The sequence below is a fragment of the Podarcis raffonei genome, chromosome 12 (genome assembly GCF_027172205.1).
Source record: "Podarcis raffonei isolate rPodRaf1 chromosome 12, rPodRaf1.pri, whole genome shotgun sequence".
NCBI classification, from domain to species: domain Eukaryota; kingdom Metazoa; phylum Chordata; class Lepidosauria; order Squamata; family Lacertidae; genus Podarcis; species Podarcis raffonei.
In genome coordinates this window covers 41,077,232-41,103,756 of record NC_070613.1, presented here as the reverse complement: position 1 = coordinate 41,103,756, position 26,525 = coordinate 41,077,232, and the positions used below count along the sequence as shown (strand labels likewise).

The 26,525-nt window shown below is 43.4% G+C and overlaps 3 protein-coding genes across 5 annotated transcripts in view; 1 reads left to right on the top strand and 2 right to left on the bottom strand.

Moving 5' to 3' along the window:
* Positions 1-1,486: 1,486 nt before the first annotated feature.
* On the bottom strand, positions 1,487-4,030 carry RPL15 (ribosomal protein L15). Its single transcript, XM_053409992.1, has 3 exons — positions 3,849-4,030; positions 3,200-3,336; positions 1,487-1,844 (listed from the first exon to the last, which is right to left on the bottom strand). The coding sequence occupies exons 1-3, from the start codon at positions 4,018-4,020 to the stop codon at positions 1,539-1,541; spliced, it is 615 nt and encodes a 204-aa protein (XP_053265967.1). The 5' UTR covers positions 4,021-4,030; the 3' UTR covers positions 1,487-1,538.
* Positions 4,031-5,931: 1,901 nt separating this feature from the next.
* On the top strand, positions 5,932-16,910 carry NKIRAS1 (NFKB inhibitor interacting Ras like 1). Of its 3 annotated transcripts, none has more exons than XR_008332927.1 (6): positions 5,932-6,057; positions 6,174-6,232; positions 7,620-7,752; positions 8,559-8,800; positions 14,529-15,764; positions 16,143-16,910. XR_008332927.1 is itself a non-coding variant. In XM_053409997.1 (6 exons), the coding sequence occupies exons 3-5, from the start codon at positions 7,659-7,661 to the stop codon at positions 14,766-14,768; spliced, it is 576 nt and encodes a 191-aa protein (XP_053265972.1). In that variant the 5' UTR covers positions 5,932-6,057; positions 6,174-6,232; positions 7,620-7,658; the 3' UTR covers positions 14,769-14,806; positions 16,716-16,910. The 3 variants fall into 3 exon arrangements, 2 of the variants coding, with proteins under 2 accessions (XP_053265972.1, XP_053265973.1); XM_053409997.1 differs by having other exon boundaries at positions 14,529-14,806; positions 16,716-16,910; XM_053409998.1 differs by lacking the exons at positions 14,529-15,764; positions 16,143-16,910 and adding an exon at positions 10,331-10,366.
* A 5,325-nt stretch (positions 16,911-22,235) lies between these two features.
* The window catches only part of LOC128424127 (ubiquitin-conjugating enzyme E2 E1), a 56,652-nt gene continuing 52,362 nt past the window's right edge, over positions 22,236-26,525 (bottom strand). Inside the window, exons 5-6 of the mRNA XM_053409996.1 lie at positions 24,487-24,634; positions 22,236-23,157 (exon numbers count right to left, since the gene is read on the bottom strand). Of these exons, the coding sequence (XP_053265971.1) occupies positions 23,060-23,157; positions 24,487-24,634 (246 nt within the window). The 3' untranslated portion in view covers positions 22,236-23,059. The remainder of the gene's footprint in view (positions 23,158-24,486; positions 24,635-26,525) is intronic.

Below are 26,525 nucleotides of genomic sequence, written 5' to 3'. Positions count from 1 at the left end.
AGTGCGCAACCCGAAGCGTCTGTAACCCGAGGTATGACTATATAATACTAGCTATGAGACTACAAGCTATAGCTCACTCCGAGACACCATTTCATGTCACTAGCTTAGCCTGACAGAACAAAGCACAAGAATCTCACATTTACCAATTTCTAAGGGCTCTTACTGTACTTTACTATAGCCATGAACAAAGAACCCAACTTTTTATTTTTAAAAATCAGCTGTTTGTTTTTGGAAAACCCAATTATCGGCTATACATTTAGTTAACAGAATGAAGATTGTATAACCCATTCTCTGAGAAGAACCGGTTAATGAAAGCTCTTGTAGAAATACACAAGTTAACACAGCAGGGTCAGTCTGTGCAGTTTCCCGCATGAAAAGGTTGGACAATGGTTAATAATGAAAACTTGCAATGTTGAAAGAGCCTGCGCTCCAATACTATTCAACTCGCTAAGGTTATGAACTACGTGGGAGGCTGTTTTCCATTATGTTGCTCTTAATAGAATAGCACCTTACCCAATCCTTATCTTGGGTTTTAAGCACTGTCTTGATATTAAACTAGCTTTGCTGGGCTGCTGTGAAAGTCATTTATACTAACAATCTAGACTTAATTAGTAAAAAAATAATAATAAAGCAACTGTAATAAGCACATTTTGCAGCATATAAGCTAAGACACGAGCGCTTTATTACAAGAGACTGAAATCAGTCAGCCGTCAGTTTGTGTGGAAAGCTAATGAGGATCTGGCATGCGTATTTCAATCTAGAAGCCACAGACTCACAGTGATAGCCACTCCGTTAGGTTCATTAGTAAAATTTGAAATATTATGAACTTATACCTTGCCTTCTTACAAATGCACCCAAGGTGGCTTATGCGAAATCAATGCAGTACAAAATACAACCTAAAAATAAATGAGCATCTAAAAGCAAGCAGTTTTGAAAACACATCACAAAATGAAGTATTAGGAACAGTGGGATTGTATGTTCCTATCCTCCAACTTGTTTCTTCTGCCAGCTTTAACAAGGGCCCCCTCTTAACCAAGATTTGAGGCTGCTTCTATCATTAAGGAATCTTATTAGTGTTAACTGTGGTGACTATTACTGATGAGAGAAGATAAAACGGTAGTTACATTGCACACAACGGATAGTGGAATTAAACTTTTACTCAGAAATTACTTTTACTGAAATTACTAGCAGTCAGTCATGTTCATTAATCTCAATGAGTTATGCAGAGTAGGTCTAAAGTTGAATTCCACATGTGTATATGCATGTTAAGTTATACAAACCTTTCTGGGAAATTTTTTGGATGAGTATATGTATTGGAATATTTTTTGGTCATCAATAAGCTTTCAACTTCACCAGAACTTTTATAACCCTGTTATTCGAGTGACAACTGTAATGGAAGAGATACTGGATATGTTGCTAGATTCTTAATTCTTTTAAAAGCTGGTGTGGGGTACACCCAGTGCCCAATGAAAACACAAGACAGTGGAAATGTGAACTCTGGCTGATTTATTATAACGAGAAAATTATATGCAAAAGAATCAGCGGTAACGGTGAAGCTGCAAGGTGTTGCGTCGCCTCCAAGCAGCGCGACGTGAGCCACCGATTGTGTGATGGAATTTGTGGCCCTTGCCGAGGCCACGGCTTTTCCTGCCAGCGGAGGTCAGCCCCCGCATCTCTCTGTGTTTGTGAACTGCCTTGGTGATCCATTGGGTGTCTGGGTTGCGCCTGACAGCCTTGTGGAAAGGATCAATCAGAATGACTTCAAAGAACTTGTAGGTGGAATCTTCACCCACCCAGTAAGAGTTCAGTACTCTCAGGGCTCCACAATGGCGGCCAGCACGCTCCTAACGGGAAAAACAACCTCACGTAAGCACATAAAAGGGAGGAATTGGGGATTGTGAATATTACAGGCATCAGGAAAACAAGGTGACAAGTTTCATACAAAGGAACCAAACATTCGGCCATGATGTTTAAGAATTACAGTGACAAAGACTTCTCCATAGAGAAGCTCTTTCCTTACAGGGATGGGTAGCTCAGCTGGTTAGAGCGCTGTGCTGATAATGCCATGGCTGCAGGTTCAACCCCCGTAAGGGACAGCTGCATATTCCTGCATTGCACAGGGTTTGACTAAATGATCCTCAGGACTCCTTCCAACTCTACCATTCTATGAACAACTATTTTATCTTTCAAATTGGCCTGTGGTGGAAAATTGATTTGTTAGTGTTACCACAATAGAACATACCATTGCAATCTACTTCATTACAGAGATACTATATGGCCAAGAAATGGGGAAAGCAAATATGGCACAACTAAACTCACCTAGCTGCCATACCTGACGTTATGCTACTTCTTGAAAAAAATACTTTCCTGTTCTTTATTTCCCAAAATACTATACAGTAGTACCTTGATTCCCAAATGGCTTAGTTGTTGAACAAATCGGCTTCTGAACACCGCAAACCCAGAAGCAAGTGTTCCGGTTTGTGAACTTTTTTCGGAAGCTGAACATCCGACGTGGCTTCCGCTTGAGTGCAGGAAGCTCCTGCAGCCAATCAGAAGCCGCGCCTTAGTTTTCAAACAGTTCCAGTAGTCAAACGGACTCCCGGAATGGATTAAGGTTGAGAACCAAGGTACCACTGTACTGTACCTCTACCACTTTAGAGTGTGGCTATCTGAATAACAAGTAATGTAACAAGTACATAAATATAATGACAGTAACTGAAAATCTGACCACCAAGGACAATTTGACTGCAAAAAAGGGTAATCACTTTAATCTGTTACATAGTTTCATGCACTGGCTGTTTCACTGATTTCTATACATATCTAATTTCAGTTTACAACAAAGACAGTTCTTTGTCTCTATAGAGAGGATGGCTACAGCACCTTGCAAACCAAAATACTTGCATATGCCACCTAGAAACTAGAATTCCAAAATGCCAACTTGACACTGGAAAAACTGCTCTGTGGGAAATAATTATTCATTAACCATACTGCCTTATTCTCACAATAAATGCTGCTTAACATGCTACTTGATCACAATTTACCAACTCAACCATATTAAAAGCTGATTCATACACATCAAATACTCTTCTAATTTGGCATAAGTTAAAGGAGATAAACCAATGCGACACAGATTTGATCAAGCTTCAGTGGGACCAGGGGGCAATACAAAAGACTGATGCAGATCACAAGCAATACCCACCTCTGCTACAGACTGCAGACTCCGGGCAAATTTCAGCTGGTTGACACCATGATGCACTGGTTTACCATAAGTAGCACCCTTAGGGACTGGACGTTTACGACCACCACGGCGAACACGAATGCGGTAGATGACGTAACCTAAGACACAACAGGATAATGTGTTAAAGCAGTGAAGAAATCTGCAGTTTTACAAGAGAAATTTTATTTAGCATTTGCGTTTTACATTCAACAATATTTTTGAATTTGCTAATGATGCCACAAATACTCTACTTCAGTTACTGGACAACCCCGTGCTTTTATAATCTATTTTTGTTCATCTGAGATTGCACGAAGCATGAAAAATGATGGGAATTGTGTTTCAGCTGTGTGAATGCAAGTACAGTGGCAAGATTTTCAGTCTCAAGATAGAATGGAAACTTTGCCTAAGACTAACATCCTGACTTATCATGGATGCTCTTGTAGCTTGGGATAGTTGCCTATATGCTTGCATGGAAGGTAAGCAAGATTACTTTTCTCTTATCACGTTACAATTATAATAAGTAGTAGGAATTATCGCACATAGCTATCTTTGCTCAATACTACCAGTCTTAGTGCATAACCAAGTGACTAGAGCAAGTTCACATCTGCTACATGCTTTAGGTTGCAGTTACCTTGCTTAGCTTTATATCCCAGCCTGCGAGCTTTATCTGGCCTGGTGGGACGGGGAGCTCGGTGCAGGGCAGACAACTGGCGATACTGCCAGCAGCGGACACGCAGGAGGAAGCGCATCACGTCTGACTGTTTCTTCCTCCATAGTTCTTGGATATATTTGTAGGCACCCATTCTGGCTTATCTGCAAAAAAGTGATACGTTTAAATCTCACTGCGTTTCATTGCTCTCAGGAAACAAAAAAGCAACTGTGTTTTCCATTCTCTAGTAATAAAAGTGGTCCATAACGAAACACATTTTGTTCATAAACCTCTCAAAAACCAACTTTGTCCCCTCGGAGCTACTGATCTATACTGTGCTTGATTTCGTTAATATGTCATTAACATCTCATAGTATAGATGAGATATGTAGCAGCAAAGGAAGCTGCTTTTTACCTTGTCAGACTATTAACCTATCTAGCACAGCCATGTTAATGCAAGGGATGCAGATCCTCTGGTGCTCCAACTTTTCATTATTCCTGACCACTGTCTATGACTGGGGCTGATGAAAGTTGCTCACATAACATCTGAAAACCACAGCTTCTCTATCCCTGGTTTACAGAGACTGGCAGCAGTTCTTCAGGGTTTCAGACTGGAATGTTTCCCACTGCTGCTGGAATTGCAAGGAAAATAACTTGGAACTTTTTGCATGCAAAGCCTGTGATCTACCACTGACCTGCAACTGATCTATGGCATGACAGCCCACAACAACTAAGGATTTGCATGGTTTTCCAGCCTGGTGAAGCCCCTTGCAATAACTTCAGCAAATGCAAGCTCTTGTAGCATCCAGGGGCTGTACCTTATTCCCTCAATCCAGAAAGAACAGTCACTCAACAGCTCAGTCGGTAGAGCATGAGGCTCAATCTCAACGCTGTGGGCTCAAGCTCTACATCAGGCAAAAGATTCCTACGCTGCAGGGGGTTGAGCTAGATGACCCTTGTGGTCCTTCCAACTCTACATGATCCCAATTCTTTTTATATAACTCCTTTAACCAATTACCCATTCAGAACACAAACACACAGGCTTTCATTCATTGAATTTATATACCACCCTATACCTGGAGATCTCAAGGCAGTTCACAAAAAGATCACAATATATAAAATCAAAATAAAAACAATAATCCAATAACAACCCCCCCAAGAGCCACATTTAGCATGTTGATCAGGTCAACCAAAGGCCTGGTTAAAAAGGGACATTTTTGCCTGGCGCCTAAAGGTGCATAACTTGTAACTTCAAAGAGTTCTCACATGTTTTAAGTCGCGTGGGCACAAACAATACCTGAGACCATAGCAGGATATTTATTATCTATTCCCTTCGTAAAATGCATGCCCCACTTTTGCAGAAGCAAAAACCTGGAAGCAATTACTTGCCCACCCATCTTAAAAGAGAAGGATGTGAGATACATAAACCAACCATCTGATGCAGCTGGCAGTGGCTCCCACCATCACCTGCTACCTAACCCCATTTATTGGTTGGTGTCAGGGCTGGAACCCGCGGCCGTCGACACGTAGAGCATGTGAGCAATGGTCCCTCCTCGGAGGTTTACTCAGGAGCAAGCAGCCCCCGCGCTCCAGCCTTTTAGGCCTCACGAGCTTATTCCTGCATTCCAGGGGGCTGGACTAGATGCCCCTCGGGGTCCCTTCCAACTCTATGATTCTCTCCGTCTTCCCCCTCGGCCTCTGCAAGCTCCGTCTGGCGGAGTCGTCTCGGTCTGTAGGCCCAGACCACGCCGCCTTCCCAACCGAACCCGGCGGAATTACGCCTCCCCGGCCTCCCTTCGCCCAGAGACCCCGACCCGCCTCTCCCCCCGGCTACTGACCGTGGGGCGGCGCCCCGAGCGGACCCCCGCAGGCCTCCCCGAATTAGGATGCCGACGGATTAAACTACGGGCGGCCTCCGGCTCGCCAACCTTACCTAGCGGCGCCCGGAGCCGGAAAGGAAGAGGCCTGCTTTCCCACAAGGCTTTGCGGCAACTCCGTGACGTCCAAGAGGAAGGAGGAGGGGGGAAAAGGGCTGCGCTCAGGTGCCTGCTGGGAAATGTAGTTCAAGAGGCCACGTGCCTTGGCAGGCTTGGAAGAAAACGCCGGAGAGATTGCGGCCCCGCCTGCTCGTTCCGCAGATTCCTGGATTCCTGCTAGGAGCAGTTTCTGCCTTGTATTTCCCGGAAAGTCATGTAATTTCCCCTAGAAAGACTTCTCCTTAAATGCAAACAATACAGGGATAATGCTTTGAGCAGTGCGCTCTGGACACGCTCAGAGGAACTCTCATTTCTACTTTTTTCTTTTGCAGCTTCCAGGGTTGAGACTTGGCATTGAAAAAAGGGGTCGTGTCTGCCTTCTTAGTTCAAGGTGAACTCGAAATTCATCCCGGATTGAATCGTTTTTTGTTTTTGTTTTATTTGTGAAATAATTTTTATTTGGTTTTATAAGAGTAATTCAAAATAGTCAGTTATAATTTTTTTGTGGCTTCCCACGTGCTGTACTTCAAGGTCTGATTTCCTTTAATCCTGCCTCCAGACTATTGCTCAAACCAAATACAATCCATTCTTGATAAAATCCCATATACCACAGCTAGTCTTATGTTTGTGTTTCAATGAATCTCCTTGCCTTCTTGCACGTTGGTTGCACATCAGTTGTACACATGCAAAATAGTCACAGCCTTTAGTTTTTTAATAGTCTGTTATTGTCCAATACCTGACAGTCCTTGCAATGGAAGTAATCCATTTGACACCACTATCGCACCCTTAATCTGGGGTCTGTGCACATGCAACCCCCTAGAAACAGAAGGGACCCCTATTCCTTTGGGTAAGTGCCATAGTTAAGTGTTAGCACACATGCTTGGCATGTACAATTCCTGGCATTCCTAAACAGGGCTGGGAAAGCCCCATGTCTGAAATGGCTGCCATTCACTGGCCTGGTTCGCATGTCCCAGAGAGCAGCTGGAACATGGCTTACTGTGACTGCAGCTGCATTGCTCCTCATGGGCTTTTGAGATCAGCAGCATCTGAACCTGGGATCGTACCGTATTGGCTCAAATATAAACCACACCCGGAAATAAGCCGTACCTTTAAAATTGAAGGGGGGCGGGAAAGACAATACCCAAATATGAGCCGCTTCCTTAAAATTGAAGAGAAAAAGAAAAAAGTCCATTAAATTCAGTGACTAAAATAGTGATTTTATTTTACCATATGCCAAGCCAATTCAAGCCTTTGATCTTGCAAGCCCTCAAAAGTTGCCGTACAATCGCTAAAATTGCTACAATTCCGCCCATAAATTGTAGCACCGTAAATGCAAATTAAAAAATCAATACTGCACTGTAAAGTAAGGGGAAAGCGACGAATGACATTAGAATTAATTGCACAACAGTCTCGAGTTCGCAAATCGGCAAGAAAACATTTTTTTGTTCCATTTTCCGTATGTCTGCTTCAGCAGCGATATCGCAAAAGCCAATTTTTGTAAGGCTGCGAATTTAAGCTGCACTTTAACTTTTCACAGTCGGAATTTGGGGGAAAAAAGTGTGGCTTATATTTGGGCCAATACGGTAGTTAAGCTCTCTTCTCCTTGGCCATGACCTGTTGGACATACCTTGGCTAAGGGGAGACTTTGGCTGAAACTGCTGGACTGACCAGGCAAGCCTGTGACCTCCTCTTCGTGTGTGTGAATGCAGCCATGCTCCAATGCTGGCTGCTTGCTGGATGGTAATAAATGCCTTTGACCTTTTGTGGTGCTTGGACAGGATTGCTCCCCGGGCCCAGTCTCCGCAGCCTGAAAGAAGATGGGGAAGGGCTACAAAGTGCTGGTTTGTGGAATGGCCTCGGTGGGGAAGACCGCCATTCTGGAGCAGGTCCTCTATGGCAAGCATGATGTGGGTAAGAGACGCAGCCATTCCCCTTCTGCCCTTCCAGAGATGCTTACAGGTGCCGGCCTTTCTTATTTAACAAATAATCCAAAACCATAATTGTGGCACGGCTGGGATGGCGCCAGTAAAGCGGTTCTCAATGTTGCTTGTTGACAACGAGTAGCAAACTTGCTGTTTGTCAAAATGTGTGCCAGTCACAGGAGTGTGTGCCAGCCAGTGTACAGTGGTACCTCAGGTTACATACGCTTCAGGTTACAGACTCCGCTAACCCAGAAATAGTACCTCGGGTTAAGAACTTTGCTTCAAGATGAGAACAGAAATTGTGCAGTGGCAGCGGCAGGAGGCCCCATTAGCTAAAGTGGTGCTTCAGGTTAAGAACAGTTTCAGGTTAAGAACAGACCTCCGGAACGAATTAAGTACTTAACCTGAGGTACCACTGTATTTTCAATTCGACCTTGGGGCGGGGGAGAGAGACACACCTTTTGCATTTAGTATCATTAATATGAGTCTTGAGTAAGTGTACTTGTTTGGCCGTAAGCCACAACAGTATGAAGGTATTCATACCAAATACAAAACCGAAACAAAACAATTGCTTGTATAGAGGCACCTTTTGTGAATTTGTCCAGGCCAGAGCTGATTACAAGGGGAAGCAAGCCATGATTTGATCAGTAGGAAACAAGGCGTCAAAACCACCATACAGTTACTAATCATTGAAACATATTTTTTTAGGGCACAAGGGAAGCAGCTTTGGCGCGCAATATGTGTTTTTGAATGTGTTCGCTAAGAACTCTGTTTCTCCTTTTTTGAAAACAACAGGTGCAGAATGCAGCGCGACAAGTGAAGACGTGTATGTAGCTTTGGCTGAAACGGACCGAGGAGTGAAAGAACAGTTGCGCCTGTATGACACCAGGGGGGTGCAAGAAGGAGAGGAGTTCCCCAAACATTATTTCTCCCTCGCAGACGGCTTTGTTCTCGTCTATGCCGTGAACAGCCTGGAATCCTTCGAAAGAGCTGACTGGCTCAAGAAGGAGATTGACAAGTGTAGAGACAAAAGAGAGGTAAAACACACACACACACACACCCGATACCGTCAGTCACATCTGAGATACGATAATGAGAACATTATGTACGAGGGAAAATGAGCTCATCACCTAAAAAGCAGGTTTTCCAAACTACCGTGGTGCCTCGGGTTACATACGCTTCAGGTTACAGACGCTTCAGGTTACAGACTCCGCTAACCCAGAAATAGTACCTCGGGTTAAGAACTTTACCTCAGAATGAGAACAGAAATTGCGCGGTGGCAGCAGGAGGCCCCATTAGCTAAAGTGGTACCTCAGGTTAAGAACAGACCTCCAGAATGAATTAAGTACGTAACCAGAGGTACCACTGTACTTATTTACCTGCAGATAATGCAATTTTATACGTGCCGGGGGTCAGTGTAGTTGTGTGCAGAGATGGGACAGGAGTAAAAGGCCTCAGCTATGAATAACCCCCTTGTAGGAAGCAGGAAAGGTGTCACTTGCTCTGCCGACCAGTCTTTTAGTTTCTCTCCTTTCACATTAGATGTGTGTCTCCTTTGCAAAGGGTAACTGCCAAGTTAAAAGCAAGGTCTCGTAGTCACAAGGCTTAAGGTGAGCTGCAGTGTTTGAAAAGAGTGGTTGTAAAAGGTTCTTAAAACCCGCCGTAACTATTTCCTTGTTAGTCTGTTGTATCGGAAACAACTGCAAGTCTTTTTGGCACCGTAAACAATCCATTTATTAAGGCATAAGCTTAATCCACTGTTTTGGGCTGGGACACTTGTAAACACACTAAGCAGTGAGGTCACAGGGAAATGAAATGCAGAAAGTACAGGCGGTGCTAATTACATAATTAAGTCGTTCACAAAACGTTGGCTGATAACAAATGGTGAGGCCCTTTACTCCATCTTTCCTTGCAAAAGAAGAAGCGTTGCATAACGGTTAGAGCAGTGGTTCCCAACCTTTTTTTGGCCATGCCCCACCTAAGCATCTCTAAAATCCAGATGCCCACCTGCCCCATGACATATAATTCTTCTTGTTCAAAAAGTGAACTCCTATTCACGTGGAGGAAGCCTAAAAGGCCTTTAAATGTTAATAACTCATTCTCGAATTGCCCCCTTAAAAATCAAATTGCGCCCCTTTTGCCCCACATTGGGAATTATGGGGTTAAGAGTGTCGCAGGGGTGCCAACTTGAATAAAATATTGGGGGGGCAGGTAGGGCCCGTCCTGCATGACATGGCACACACACACACCATTTGAATGACAATGCCCATCAACTTTGGGGGGTCCCAGCTCCCTCAAATATTTTATGGGGGGGAATTGGTTACAGACGCTTCAGGTTACAGACTCCGCTAACCCAGAAATAGTACCTCGGGTTAAGAACTTTACTTCAGGATGAGAACAGAAATCGCACGGCGGCAGCAGCAGGAGGCCCCATTAGCTAAAGTGCTTCAGGTTAAGAACAGTTTCAGGTTAAGAACGGACCTCCAGAACGAATTAAGTTCTTAACCCGAGGTACCACTGTATAATAGTAATACTAAGATAATGGATTTAATCAGGGTTTTTTTTAGTGGTTTCACCGCGGCTACTAAATCAGACCCTTGCCAGGGAAATGGCTTCATCAATGTTTGCTAATCGACTGCTGCAGCTCAGCAGGCTGAACAATATCACCTACGCAGGGCTCTGTGTATTTTCCTGCAATAAATTCTATATGTAAAGAGAGAGTGACTCCCTAATGGATCTCTTAACTAAGTGCCTGTAACAAAAAAAGAAAGGAAGGAAGCATTCATCTGGGGCCATTTAAAGCAAGTCAGCACAAGACTGCAGTTATGTAATGTTTGGCTGTTGTCAGAGCAAAGTTCTTATGTAACTCAGGGCTTGCTGGTTGCATCGATTAAGATTGCATTGGAAAGAGGCCTTTGCTACCTTTTCATGGACTCCTAATATAGCAGTCAGAGGTGTTGTTACTCAGTGTTCTCCTTTGATTGTGTATCCTGAGCCTTGTGTAAAGGAGGAAGTAGATTCCCAGCATTCCCCGAAAATGGGGCCTGCCCGCAGCGCAGCCAATCGCTTCTGTTTCATCACCGCAAATTTCGTAGCGTTCCTGACTTTGACATACAGACCGCAAGACTCAGTGAGGTTAAAGGAAGGAGTTTAATCCTATTCTGTGAAGTAATCCTTCAGTGCTTACCTCAGTCTGGACTCGTAAGGGAGTAGAATGGACCACGTCGCATTTTCGAATGCTCCCCTGCGTCAAAGACTCAAGAAGTAAGGAAGAGGGAACATTTTCTTCCCCCAAGTGCTGATTTCTATTAATGGGCAGCTTTTAAAATGCAGAAATAACCCACTGAAAAAGAATGGTTGAGCAATATGCAGAATTGGCAAAGTCAACAGCTAAAATAAGAGAACCTAATGAAGGAGGTTTTGTGGAAGAATGGAAACACTTCTCGGATTATTTAAAAAAATATAATATGATGAGCGATATTATAATATGATGAGCAAGGAGGATTTGAACTATGAGCAACAGAAGGGATTAAAAATTATCGTAGTTTTGTCGAGGTTTAAGCGATAGAAGACAGCTGAGGGAGAGAAACAGAAACAGCATAGAAAAGGGGGTGGGAAGTCAGAGAGGTGGAGTTTTTATTATGTATTGAAATGTATGTGTGAAATTTTGGAAAACTTAATAAAAAAACTTCAGGAAAAAAAATATATAAAGCAACAACAACATGGCAGAGCGTTCAAAAGTTGTGTGCTCCACTTGTAAGCCAAAGTAGTACAGTCCATTTTAACACCTGTCCAATTCTGCTGCATGTGTAGGGCCAAAGCAAAAGACCTTGATTTAAAATAAAACTGAGAATTGGGAGGGACAGGGTGCCTTAGGTATATGAGGGTCCCATGGTGTCCCTGAGGAACCCCAGGCATCCATATTGACTGAGTCAGAAAAAACAATACAGCACAAGACCAGCTGTTTGAAAGGGGTTAAATTTAGCCCCCACTTTTTCTCCCCCAAACAGCTGATTGGTAGTATTGCGGATCCTCTCACCAGGGCTGTCTTAAGGGCAGCCCCTCAATGGTGCCCAGATATGTTGCTGGACCAGGGTGAGTCATTACAACCAGCTATTAATAAGTCAGAAAAGTGAAACAGGTTGTTATTAACAGCACAGTAACTGCTTTGTTTACTACGAAGTTTCTTTCCTAATCCAATTATATAATCGGTTGTCATAGCAAGTGCTATTTAGGATACGGCTTCCTAATTTGACTACACACACGTTGCATCAAAGAACCTGGAAACACAGGCTGCCTCTCCTGTGAGCTAGCAGTCGACTGAGTCACTTTGCTGCACAGAAAGATCCCTTGTGATTCCTCTCATCCGTTTCGTTTTAACTGTAAGGCAGAATAGATTTTTCTCTCTCTGTCTCTCTTTTAATGTTAGCGGTTTGAAAGTAGTATTTGCATTCCCATGGGGTTTGTAGTTCGACACAACAAAGGACGGAACGAGTCGTGAATACCCTTTCATCTGTGGTTGTAATTCAGTGCATCTCAAAATCAAAACCATAAATCAAAACAATTCAAATATTGTTAAGACAGCTGACGTTCGGCACTGTCTCTGTTGCTCACTTTTGGAAGAGAGAACAGGTTGTTTGAATAGTGCCATATATTCTACTTTCTGATTCCTTAGATGCAAATTCAAGAACAGTAGGGATTTGATAAAATAACCAGGAGCAAAGGAATAATCTTAAAAACCCACAAGAGAAGCAAATAGTGAAAAGTGAACAGCTACTCTCTTACCCTGGTCATTTTGAAGTTTTCCCCAAATCCTGCCTTGTCTCAGTGCCTTTAGAGAAAATTGCTTTTTATATGCAAAAGCAACCATGGTTGCTAGAAACTTGCTACTAATTTATTTCAATAATTTATAATTAGAGGATTATAATTAGCGACATTAGAGAATTTTATTTCAATAATTTATATGCCGCTTACTTATAATTAGAGTGGTGTATAATAAGAAACTTGATCCAATGTAAATAAAAACAATTTAATATTATAAAATAAAAATTCAGTTAAAATGTCTGCTGGCATTAAAAAGGGTCTTTGTAAGTTATATAACCCCCTTTTCGATCCCTCAGATTTGCACAAAACAGAAAAGTGGACAATCAATCCCTCTTCACAGGGAATGCTGGGAATTTTTACCCAGAATTCTTTGGAGGAAACTATGACTGTTTAAAGTGGAATCGCAGCGCTCTAAATGTTGTTTCAGTGTTGCCTTGTTAGAACTCAGTGGGGAGGAGGCTGGGGACAAGGGTAGAATTACTCATCTCTGGTGCCACCTACTGTTGACCTCCCTGCCTTCTGCCTTACTAATCCCAGTGGGCACCAGCCATGACTGTAATAAGGCAAATAGGGAAAAGGGAAGTCAGTTTAGAAGAAGCCAAAGTACATCAGTACCGTAAAGGAAAGAACTAGGGGAAGGAAGATCCAAAAGGAAAGAAAACTGGCAGCAGAACTGAAGAGAGAAGCAGAGAACGAAGCAAAGCTGAGAACTGGAGTAATCCCTTTTGAAAGAAAAGGAGAATAACTAACTTTGCAGTTAAGACTGTCAAGATCTAAAAGGACGATGTGGGTTGAAAACCAGCCGGGAACAACCTTAATCACAACTTGCTTCAAAACCAGCCCAGCCACAATGCAGCCAGTGTTGCCATCATACTTTGGGGCAGATGTTAGAGACCTACTCAGCAAAATGAGCAGGCTGGGCCCCAAGACGCAACAGGGCTGCCTTATCGCAGGCTGAGTAATACACCTCGTCATCTTACAAGGAGGTGAGGAAAAACATTCAGTCTTACGTAACTGCCGAGCTGAACACACCCAAAGCCTTTGGCATGCCTGTGTTCTGGATTTGGTGTGGCCTGCCTGAATAATCTCGAAGCTCATAGCAACATCCCTGTGTCATGTTTCATAGGAAAGAAGAGCCGTATTTAAGTACTATAATTTCATATGCTTACCTGCAGGTTTCCTGGCTGCTATTTGTTTCTGGGCTTCCAGCTGCTTGTATTTTTCAATACACCACAACATACCAAGGATACTTTTGCACAGGCAATCTTAGTCACTGGGCTTTAGAAATTGGGAGCAATTCCTTGCTTCGCTGACATCTTGGGCTCCTCTTGAAACCTAATACCATCTTAGTCGCATCTGACTTTTTTTTTTTAAGCAACAGAATACATGGATTGATATATGGCAGCAGTAGCCAATTTGGTGCCCAGCAGATGTTGTTGGATTACAATACCCATGATCCCTGACCATTGCCAACAACATCGTGTTGTTGGACTACAATACCCATGATCCTTGACCATTGCCAACATCATCAAGTGTTGATCTGCAATACCCATGATCCTTGACCATTGCCAACATCATCAAGTGTTGTCAGACTACAACACCCATGATGCCTGACCATTGCCAACAAGGTGTTGCTAGGCTATAGTAACCATTGTCCTTGACCATTGCGAACAGCATCAGCTCTAACTTGCAGAGCAGCGGACAGGGGTGATGGGATTTGTAGACCAACAAGATCTGGAGGGCACTATGTAGCTCACCCGTGGTATACAGATTCCTTCAAAGGCAGCACCTTAGAATTAAAATGCAATCTGACCCATTGGTCCATTGAACTAAATGTTGCCTCCTCAGAGAGAGAGCAGCTTTCTGCTCCTTGACTGAACCGGATGCAAAGCCCATGCTTTGCCATTTCTGACGGATTGCTTCCTTCCTTCCTTTTTTCAGGGCTCTATTGTTGTCTTAGGCAACAAAGCTGACCTGGTGGAGGAAAGGCAAGTCGAGGCGGCCGTGGCTCAACAGTGGGCCAAACTCGAGAAGGTGAAGCTGTGGGAAGTCACGGTGACCGACGGAAGGACGCTGGTCGAGCCCTTCGCCGTGCTGGCGAGCAAACTCTCTCAGGCCCAGAACAAGTCGGCTTTTCCTTTGCCCGGGCGGAAGCCCAAAGGCAATAACGACGACAGCTGAAGGCCATTTCAACCAGGGAGGAGTGTTTCGAGTTGTCGGTCTGTGTTTTACGCTGTTCCTTTTGTGCTTCCTCAAGTGTTCGCAGAGTTTGACGCTGCAGTTAGTAAACTTGTGTATGCAGTTTTTCCACTGTCATTTCTAGAGGGGAAGAATAGCCCTTTTAAAAAAAAAATGTACACAAACAAACTATAGAAATACTTGCATACCTGCCCAGAATGAAAGGGTGTTCAGGATGGAGGAAGAGGGACTGAGAGAACCCGATGAATTCCTTCAAACTTTGCCCACTGGTGTGGACAGCAAGCCATAAAACATTGTGACTGAAAAAGATGGGGAGGGTGTGGATACTCGCCCGTCAATTGCACACCTAGAAAAATCTGGTAAGAGTGAGCCATTTGCAAACGCTCCATTCTCACAGGGCAGGCCTCTCACATCCTGTGTATAATAATAGTGAATTCGTACTTTGATTCTGCATATTTTTGTGGCCAAAATCTGTGCACGAGATGGAGGCATCAGAAGCCTTGGGAGAACCCTGAGATTTGCAAAAGTGGAGGGGGGTGAAAACATTTTTTTGGGTAAATTAGGGGTACTGAGGAGTGAGAATGTTTAGCGGGCATGAAATGCTGTCTGCTATATTGGGTTGAGGGACAGAAAATGGGAGGAGATGGAATGGAGAAAAGGGCATGGCCAGCTGAAACGCTAATCAGGAGTAGTTAACGCTGCGACTTTTTGTTGCAGATCCAACTTGTTTGTTTTATAATGCACATCGTGGAGTAATGAGACCAGATTTTCACAAGTGAGAGCCAAGCCCACATAAAAAGCAGTCAGGGTTTGGCTTAAGTGCTTAAGCAAGCAGTTGCTCTCCTGTAGGGCAGCGTAGGTGAGAAAAAGAGCCACTCTTTAATAATAAGTCATTTGTAAAGGGTTTGTTTATTAGCCACTCTTCACCATAAGATTCCCAGGGGAGCGAACAGTTTTAAGTAGTAGCAGGTACAATAGGTAAAGGTAAAGGTACCCCTGCCCGTACGGGCCAGTCTTGCCAGACTCTGGGGTTGTGCGCCCATCTCACTCTATAGGCCGGGGGCCAGCACTGTCCGGAGACACTTCCGGGTCACGTGGCCAGCGTGACATCGCTGCTCTGGTGAGCCAGAGCCGCACACGGAAACGCCGTTTGCCTTCCCGCTAGTAAGCGGTCCCTATTTATCTACTTGCACCCGGGGGTGCTTTCGAACTGCTAGGTTGGCAGGCGCTGGGACCGAGCAACGGGAGCGCACCCCGCCGCGGGGATTCGAACCGCCGACCTTTCAATCGGCAAGCCCTAGGCGCTGAGGCTTTTACCCACAGCGCCACCCGCGTCCCTGCTAGCAGGTACAATAGAAGTCCATATATTAAACATTAAAAGAGAGGAAAAAAGCAGCAGCCATAAAACCCATTGGATCCAGAAAAACAAGTGTAAAAACAGTTAATAAAGCATGCTGGAATACCTGAGCAAATAAAAGTCCTCTCTTATACTGAAAGGGCATAAAAGATGAGCTGGTTTGGAAGAGATACTCCTTTCTGCAATCACAAGAGGCCTTTCCCCAGTCACCACCCTCCTGACATCAGATGGTGCCTCCAATGAAGAATGAAGTATTTGCACAGAAGGTCTTTCAAATAAGGTCCCAAGCAATTACTTTCTAAGTAATGCCCATCACTTTCTTTGGTGCCCAGATGATGAAAGCACCAGGTAAATTATGTCCCAATTAGCAACCTGGCATTTTGTCCTAGCTGGAGTTTCCAGGAAATCTTCAATGACAACCCTAAGTATCACGTATTGCAGTAGTCCAGCCAAGACGCCAACGTGTGCCTAAGCTGTCTAGGAGACATCACAGAGGGTGTGCCAGTCTTCAACAACAAACAGAAGGCAGCTTAAAGGTGTCCTGTTAAATAACTTGCTTTTTGCGTTTTCAGATTTCAGTAAAGCCTGCCTTGCTGACATTCCAGGATTGTTGGTTTAGTCTTCTCATTTCTTGGAACACCCTTTCAGAATGCAACATCTCAGTGCGCTTTGGTTCTTCCTGTGAATTTACCTCTAGTAGCCCAAGAGGGTGAAGATTTCAAAATTCTAAACTGATTAAAATATATGCCAGTTGGATTTTTTTAAAAGTGTCTTTCCTTCTTCAAGTGGTCATCAAAAATCTTTACTATGTACCTAGTGAGTGTGACTGGAAAAGAGTATCATCGCTTACAGATTGAATTGGTTGCCATTTTCTGGGAGTGACCAAATTCTTGCTGTATTCCGCTAGAAACTTGCAAGGTTGTCTGTTGCAGTTGAGAACTACAGTTCCACCTCCTCCAGATCCTGTTAGCGGTTTTTCTAATGATACCAAGCCTTGAGTTGTGATCTACTTTGCTTTCCCTTTTATTCTGTTAAGCTTTAAAGAAATCCCCTCTATTTGAAAGTGGTCCTTATTTAGGTATGTGTTGTCCCCGCCTGTTTAACAGTTTCATTCAAAGCATTGTACCAAATTCCTTTTATTCCATTCTTCATGTTCCAATAGTGTTGCAGATGATGATTTATTTGTTCTGAGTGGAAAAATACAGGATTGGAGTTTGAATCCATCATCTATCTATCTATCATCTATCTATCATCTATCTATCTATCTATCATCTATCTATCTATCTATCTATCATCTATCTATCTCTATCATCTGTCTATCATCTGTCTATCTATCTATCTATCTATCTATCTATTATCTATCATCTATCTATCTATCATCTATCATCTATCTATTACCTATCATCTATCTATCTATCTCTATCTATCATCTATCATCTGTCTATCATCTATCTATTATCTATCATCTATCTATCTATCTATTATCTATCATCTATCTATCTATCTATCACCTATCTATCTATCATCTATCTAATCATCTATCTATCGATCATCTGTCTATCTATCTATCTATCTATCTATCATCTATCTATCTCTATCATCTGTCAATCATCTATCATCTATCTATTATCTATCATCTATCTATCTATTATCTATCATCTATCTATCTATCTATCTATCATCTATCATCTATCTATTATCTATCATCTATTATCTATCATCTATCTATCTATCTATCTATCTATCATCTATCTATCTAATCTATCTATCTATCCATTCATCTATCTATCTAGCTCAGTGTTGCATTCCACATTTTCAATGATCCCACATCTCAATATCTAAAAAAAAAAAAGTCGCCTCAAGTGACGTTTGTACTACATGATGGAATTCTCAAAGCATGAGACACAAGCTATTAGCATAAAAACTCAGATTCCAGTATGTTGGAACTTAGGAAAATCCTATACGCACAACTGTGCTATCTCACCCATGTCACATAGGTGTATATACCCTTCACTCAGCCTCAAAAACCAGTGGCACTCCTCTTTTTCCTCTCTGCCAAATTGTTCTGCTCCACCGGAAGAGCGGGACATAACACAGGCGGCTTTGAATATATGTTGAATTTGCAACAAAGCAGCGACACTGTCCTATATATGGAATGTTGACCATACTGTGGGCCAATTCATAGAATCGTGGAATTGTAGAGCTGGAAGGGACCTCTGAGGATCAACTAGTCCAACCCCCCCGCGACGCAGTTTTCCCTTATGGGGATAGAACTTGCAACCTTGGCATTATCAGTACTGTGCTCTAACCAACTGAGAAGTCCAGTAGTTTATACTTCCAGATCAGTGAACAAGTGCTGAAATCTCCATTCTTAATTGTCTGAATTGGCTCTCAGGGTCAAGAAGGTTCTGGTATGTTCTGCTGTTCAGTTTGCTGCTCTCCTTACAGTTCTGGTCCTTGGTGAAAATGCATGTATGAAGTGGGAAAGAGCCACGTAAGTAAGGAAAGTGCAGTATACTCCTGTTGCTTCCTAACAAGTTGTCTACTGTCTGCTTCCTTAAAGGTAAAGGGACCCCCTGACCATTAGGTCCAGTCGTGACCGACTCTGGGGTTGTGGCGCTCATCTCACTTTACTGGCCGAGGGAGCCAGCGTATAGCTTCCGGGTCATGTGGCCAGCATGACTAAGCCGCTTCTGGCAAACCAGAGCAGTGCATGGAAACACCGTTTACCTTCCCGCCAGAGCGGTACCTATTTATCTACTTGCACTTTGACGTGCTTTCAAACTGCTAGGTTGGCAGGAGCTGGGACTGAGCAACGGGAGCTCATCCCGTTGCGGGGATTTGAACCGCTGACCTTCTGATCGGCAAGTCCTAGGCTCTGTGGTTTAACCAACAGCGCCACCCGCATCCCTACGTCTGCTTCCTTACATAACCGGAAAATCTCCTTTTCTCCTTAACTTGGCTACAACTGCTTCTTTTTAAACTGGTTCAGTGCTAGGTTGGGTGTCTCCAACTTGCACTCAAACAAGGCCCTTCTTAGCTTCTTGACTCTTGATTGATGCAAAGTAGATTAACACTTTTGAGAATCCAGAGGTTTTACTGAGAACCCCAAAATGTAACCCAACAATGTAAAGCTGCCACTTTAAAATGCCAGCGCCATTTTGGGCTGCATTTAGAGAATTATCCTTTCCAAGACAAAGGAAATAATGGCACTGCTTCGCTCGGCACTCGCTTAAGATCTCATTTGGTCTACTCTGTTCCGCTAACTTGGAAACAACTCCTTTAAGAATTATTCAGAGGCTAAAAGCAGCTGGAGGAAGTGGGGTTGTTTACAATAGAGAAAACAGGGTGTACTGACACTTCTCAACTATTTAGAATGCCTGCTCAAGAATACATCAGCACTAATGGCTTGAAACCTCAGGCAGGTTGTTCCAATGACAAACTGTTAAGGAAGTTCCGATTGCAAAAGGCAGTTAAAAGCAGGTGATCAAACCTTTAGTGTATCTGCAAAAAGGTGTGACAGATGAATGTGTTAGATGTGAGACTGACAGCCTTCAAAAGGCCCCGAGGTTTAACTACGCAAACCATTCAGTGCTTCCAGTGTTATTTTTGGCACAATGTCGGTTTGCGCAAAAGGGAGTCACTGTGGCCTGAAGTGTTATCTGTAACTCTATAACTATTGTCTGTGTGCTCACGATTTAGCAGTCGAGTTCTATATTCACAGCTTCGAATGTCTTAAGATGCTGTCCAGAAGCAGAAGCAATCAAGAGCTGTGAGCCCATCAGGGGTACATCAGCCTTACAGATAACCCATACCAGTTTTCCCAAGGCAAGGGAGAATTGTATGAAAATGACACTGCTTTGGAGTTTGTTGGGAAGAGCTTTAAATATAGAGCTTACTGGTTTTTAAGAGTATCAGGGCAGTTTTGAAGCAGGGATCAGAGCACAGCATTTCCTTCCTCTGCTGGCTCAAATTCTGGATTTGGTCTATCAAACTTTTGCTGTCTTGACTTCAGAGCTGTGCTCCTCTATACAATTCCTCTTCCTCTCGCTACTGCTTATGGGATCTTTCGTAGAGCCAGCTGCCAAATTCAAAGGCCTCCCATTAGACCACGGATGTGCTCTCAAGGAGTGCATATTTACACCATGCAACAGGAATACTAACGCCCAGTTACCGTATTTTTCACCCCATAGGGACATTTTATTTCCCCCCCAGGCGCGGGGCTGGGGCGGGGGAAGCCCGAGCTTCCCCAGTCCCCAGAACAGGCTGCTCTCCGCAAGTCGTGGGAGCCCTCCCACAGCTTGCGGAGAGCTACCCGAAGCCCGGGGCGCAACTGCTCAGCGCGCCCAGGCTTCGGGATAGAGGCAGCTCTGCGCAAGCCGTGGGAGCCCGGCGGGAACTCCCGCGGGCTCCCAAGGCTTGCAGATAGCTTCCTGAAGCCTGGAGAGCGAGAGGGGTCGGTGAGCACCAACCCCTCTCGCTCTCCAGGCTTCAGCGAAAGCCTGCATTCGCCCCATAGGACACACACACACATTTCCCCTTCATTTTTGGAGGGGGAAAAGTGCGTCCTATAGGGCGAAAAATACGGTAGTCCAAAACGGAGAAAGTGACAGCATATCTGACAGAGGCACACAGTCAAAGCAGATTTCCTGATAGGCCTGTGCTGTTGTTTAAAAATTTCAGTCATTTTAATAATTTCTCTGTACTGCTTTTTATTGGTTTTTGAATGCTTCTGTGTCATCGTACACTTCCCTGGTATTTTATGAGAGGGCTAAATACTTTCAGGCAGTGCTTTCCCCCCTAAACAAATAAATAAATAAATAAAGGCCTAGGGATACTCTTATTTTCCTGTTCATATTGAAATACTGCCCCTCAATGAGGCCAAAATTAAGATTCATAAAATGTTTAGGGGTCTGCGTCCCCCCAGGAAAAAACCCCACTGCTTTCAGGCATAAACAAACCATTTCTAAAAAGAACATGTGCCGAGTTGGAGACCCTGCGCCTTATTGCCTTTAGATTATAAACTTTGATGTAAAGGTGTAACCCGGGGCGGGGGCAGGGAGGCTGTGGCCCCTGGGCGTATATTTTTTTGGGGCGCAATTAGGCGCCCCATGACAGGCACAGTGCCCCGGCAGGTGGGTTGGTCTAGTGGGCAGGTGGATGGAGGCAGCGGGCAAGGAGTCTGTTGGGGGTGGGCTCAGTTCACCCTCTGCATGGGCTCTGCATGCGCCCCCCTGGTGCATGCCCCCACCCCAGCTGCCCAGTCCACCAGGGGGCACAACACTTGCCCTATGCCAGGTGTCGGCAACTTATATGACACCACTAATTTGCAGCGTGGTGTTTTTCTGTCAGAATATACAGTGGTACCTTGGTTCTCAAACGCCTTGGTACTCAGACAACTTAGAACCTGAACGCTGCAAACCCAGAAGTAAGTGTTTGGGTTTGCAAACTTTTTTCGAAAGCCAAACGTGCTCCGTTTTGAGTGTTATGCTGAAGTTTGCCTGCTTTTGCTATTTATTTTGTGTTTTTGTGGCTTTTTTGTTTCGTTTTTCTGACTGTGTGGAACCCAGTTCAGCTATTGGTTGATTGGTTGTGTGACTGCAGTACACTGTTTTTTGCTTTCATTTTATGGATCGGATCAATGGTCTTGTTAGATAGTAAAATTCATGTTAAATTGCTGTTTTAGTGGTTGTTTTTAAAAATCTGGAGCGGATTAATCCGTTTCAAATTACAGTGGTACCTTGGGTTTCAGATGCTTCAGGTTACATACGCTTCAGGTTACAGACTCCGCTAACCCAGAAATAATACCTCGGGTCAAGAACTTTGCTTCAGGGTGAGAACAGAAATCATGCTCCGGCGGCGCGGCGGCAGCAGGAGGCCCCATTAGCTAAAGTGGTACCTCAGGTTAAGAACAGTTTCAGGTTAAGAACAGACCTCCGGAACGAATTGAGTTCTTAACCCGAGGTACCACTGTACTTTCTATGGGAAAGCGCACCTTGGTTTTGGAACAGACTTCCGGAATGGATTAAGTTTAAGAACCAAGGTACCACTGTACTAACCTTTATTTCAATAAGACAGAAGGAGAGGTGGGGGATTTTTTGTACATATTTTTATTAGCACAGTAACAAATGCAGACTTAGGTAGCCCACAACATACAACCAATCCACTGAGTGACTCCTATTTCACGCCTTACAGTTAAACAGCTTAAGGTATTTCACTACAGGTTGCCCTAAGTCCTAGTTAAAACCTTTTGTTTTCACAAAGGTTAACTTGGCATAGAAAAATGAATATACATGAACTACTTCCCCTGTTCTAGGTGAGGCAACCAAACAGCCACCCCCCCATAATTCAAACCAATGAGATGGCTGATTTTTAAAAGGGATCTGTTAAATACCAAATTCTCCCACCTCCCATGGGGGAAAAAGAAAATATTCCCAACATCTTTTTACAAAATAAAACCAAACTAAAAGAGAAGAAACATATAGCGAGTCTTCTTGAAAGAACTTTTACATAAATGCCAAATATTTGTACCTGTACAAAATTAAGCTGTTTTTAATCTTTTACCTATCACAAGTTAACCAAACACCCGTTTCCTCCCCCCCTCCCGCCCCTCCAATTGCCAAAGTAGTTTACATTCTTCTTGGTGCTATAATTCAGAGCTACTATTGCTGAACTAATGACAGTCTTTAAAATATGCTATTCCCCATTCTAGCTGACTACTGTAGCAAGATACCTTAAGTTACAACAACAAAATCTTAGGAAATAAAAGACTGAATAAAATCTGTTATAGAAATACCCTACTCTTTTCTCAGTTCCTCCCCTCTCCCTCCCCCCCCCGTGTCCCCCCCCTTCAAAATCATAAGCAGCTCTTTCCATCACAGACGATTTAACGCAAGGGTTGGAGAAAAATTCCAGTTTATGTAGCATATCTCTTCGTCCACTGTCTGGCCATTCTGTCATGCTCTGCTCTGTTAGTCATATATTGAGTAGCAATACTTCCAACCAGGGGGTCAGCTGAAAAGGAAGAAAATTCGAGCTCATCCTTGATCTTTGGGGCAGGGGGGAAAAAGGAAATATCACAAGAGAAGAAGTTAAATCCATTGGGGACTCCGAAAACCACCTGTTCAGTGACTGAACTGAAGTTTTAGTTGCAATTATTATTATTTTAGTATTTATATCCCGCCCATCTGGCTGGGTTTCTCCAGCCACATGTAGGGTCTACTGAACCCTGGAAACTTATTTCTTAGTAATTATGCATAAGAACAGGCTGTTGGTGTTTCTACAGATACAGCACACCTCTAATATTCATTCAAAACAAAAGAGAATTGCACCTCGAAAGAAGGAAACTTCTCGTATTCTTACACACTTAGTTCATAAGAGGGTTTTTCCCCCCAGATTCTTTTGCTGCTTCTCAGTCCATGGACCATTTTATGTATTGTATCAAACATGTGCAACTCTTGTCACTGTGAATTTAGAATTCTAAATTTAGAATTGTTTGGAATATTTCAGATTCTAAATGTGCGTATTTCAGATTCTGCAGTCAGATTTTTCTATGCATATACCGTGGTACCTCTGGATGCGAACGGGTTCCATTCCGGAGCCCCATTCGCATCCTGAAGCGAACGCAACCCGCGTGGGCGCGGGTCACGATTCACCGCTTCCGCGCATGACATCATTTTGAGCGTCTGTGCATGCGCGAGCGGCAAAGCCCGGAAGTAACGCGCTCCATTACTTCCAGGTTGCCGTGGAGCACAACCCGAAAATGCTCAACCCAAAGCTACTTCAACTGTAGTCAGTGCTTTCTCCCCCCGTAAAAAAATGTTTAGGGGTACTCTCATTTTAACTCAAGAAAATCACTGTTTTATATTTCAAATTGAGAAAAATAAATACAGTAAATGGACAATAGTACGAAGATTCACAAAATGTTTAGGGGTATGCGTACCCCCAGGAAAAAACACACTACTTGTCAAGAAAGTGGTTCCTAATATAGTAAAGTGGGTAAGTCATGGCAAATGTTGATGTTAAAATGATTTGATGGATGCCAAAGCGAAAGATGAATGTCTTCCATGTGGAACTGTTCCATCAGAATTCATCAGCTGCATCTACACACCTGTTTTACTTGAATAAACCCAAAGCAGTATTTGTGTAACTGATCTGAAGGTAGAACCATTCTGAAAAGCATGCATGGAACAAGTTATTCAGTCTGAAGCCAATTTGCAAAAAAACGGAAACTCACTCTCTCTCTATATATAAATATAATGAGAAAAGAGGAAGATGCTCTGAAGCTGATCCTGCTGCAGAACAGAGATTCTCTCGCCCACTGCCCCGTTTTGGCTGCCTTACCAGGGTTGCAGTCTGTGAGAAGTGAGCAGATAGAAAGAAGGACTTTAGAAATGGTTAATGCTGGACTCCAGTTGTCTTTTAAGATGTCCAGGCAAATCACCCCTTGGCTGTTAATGTTACAGTGATAGATTCTTGTCCGAAAGGTAACCTGCAAGAGAAAAAAAGAAAAGACACACACACACAAATCAATGGTTATAGCCTCTTCAACTCAAAAATGACCCAGCCATAAATAGCTTTCTGTCTGGGATTTTCCAGACAGGCCCTCTAGCATTTCTCTCATTAGAACTCAAGCATCGAGTTTGTCAGTGATGGTGACTATCATATTGCATATATATATATATATATGTTGTTGCTGCTCACAGAGAGGCATTCTCTTTTTAATGTCCTGCTATAGCCTTTAGTCCTAAGACCAAGGACTAAAAAAAAATCCAGGTTCCATGATATGTCCAAGTTTATCTCAACAAAGCACTATCTGTTCTTAGATTTTACATTCATGGGTGAGTGAATATAGTTAAAATGATTTATATGGTGCTGGAGGAGACTCTTGAGAGTCCCATGGACTGCAAGAAGATCAAACCGATCCATTCTTCAGGAAATCAGCCCTGAGTGCTCACTGGAAGGACAGATCATGAAGCTGAGGCTCCAATACTTTGGCTACCTCATGTGAAGAGAAGACTCCCTGGAAAAGACCCTGATGTTGGGAAAGATTGAGGGCACAAGGAGAAGGAGACGACAGAGGACGAGATGGTTGGATAGTGTTCTCAAAGCTACCAGCATGAGTTTAGCCAAACTGTGGGAGGCAGTGGAAGACAGGAGTGCCTGGCGTGCTCTGGTCCAGGGGTCACGAAGAGTCGGACACGACTAAACAACTAAACAACAACAACAAAATACAGGGACTACCGCTTGCCATCTGCCAAACTGACACAAAGGCAGGCTGTTGTTGTTTTTTGGAGATCTGCTAAAAGACAAGAATTTCATATCCTAAAAAGCAGGTGCCTACACAGCAGGGTGAATTTCATTTCCTGCCTACCTATCATTCTATTTCCCCTAATCTTTCAAGCACTTAAGATGGAGGTGCTCTGAACAGCCCCAGGCAAGATGATTCTCACTTAAGCTCTCCCATATGCATCCATTTATGAGCAAAACTATTTTAAGAGTGTTTTTTTCTTTCTTTTAGGGGGTGGCAGGAAAGTTTTTTACCCTTTGACCACTGTAGCAGCAAGGGTAAATGGAGGACGCTGGCCCTTGTACAAATCACTAATCTGTCTTGATCTCTTGTTAAAAATGGAATGTCCTCTTCAAAGTTAGATTAGAAGGCATTTCCACACTGCTTTGGCTACTGAGTTAATAAGACTTGTCTTTTAGTAAATTACAAAAAAAGGGGTGGGGGGGAAACATGCTCCCCCAAAATAATAATGAGTGTACAATCAACTTAAGCATCTCTTAACATACATCTGTTTGGACCTGATGTGTGTGGCATTTCTGAACTTGCTAAAATGGTTAATTTCTTCAAAGTTACACTTATTCTCTCAATATCACCCCACCTGGCTTTGTCTCTAGAGAAGAATCATAACACACAGACTCCTCAGTCCCTTCATACTCAGCCTCAGCCAAAAGTATTACAGCAAATCCGTTGCTACTGTTCTGATAGTCCTGCTTTGCTGGAAGCACTGGAATTTGGAGTCTACTCTTAATACACCTATATTGGGAGCTGTAAAGTAAATTTGGGGTGACTGGAAAGATGCCAAATGAAGAATCAACCTCACATAGGCCAGGCTGTGAATTCCCCCTGGCTCACTTGGTGCCTGGGTTCATTCTGAGCAACCAGGCCCTAAATAAAATGGGAAGACAGGAAACTAATGCCAGTGTACTGGAAGAAGCAAAGATCACCAGTGTCAAAACAATTATTCTTCAACATCAACTTTGTTGGACTGGTCATGTTGTGTGGATGCCTGATTATCGCCTTCCAAAGCAACTACTCTATTCTGAACTTAAAAATGGAAACCGTAATGCCAGTGGTCAACAAAAAAGGTTTAAAG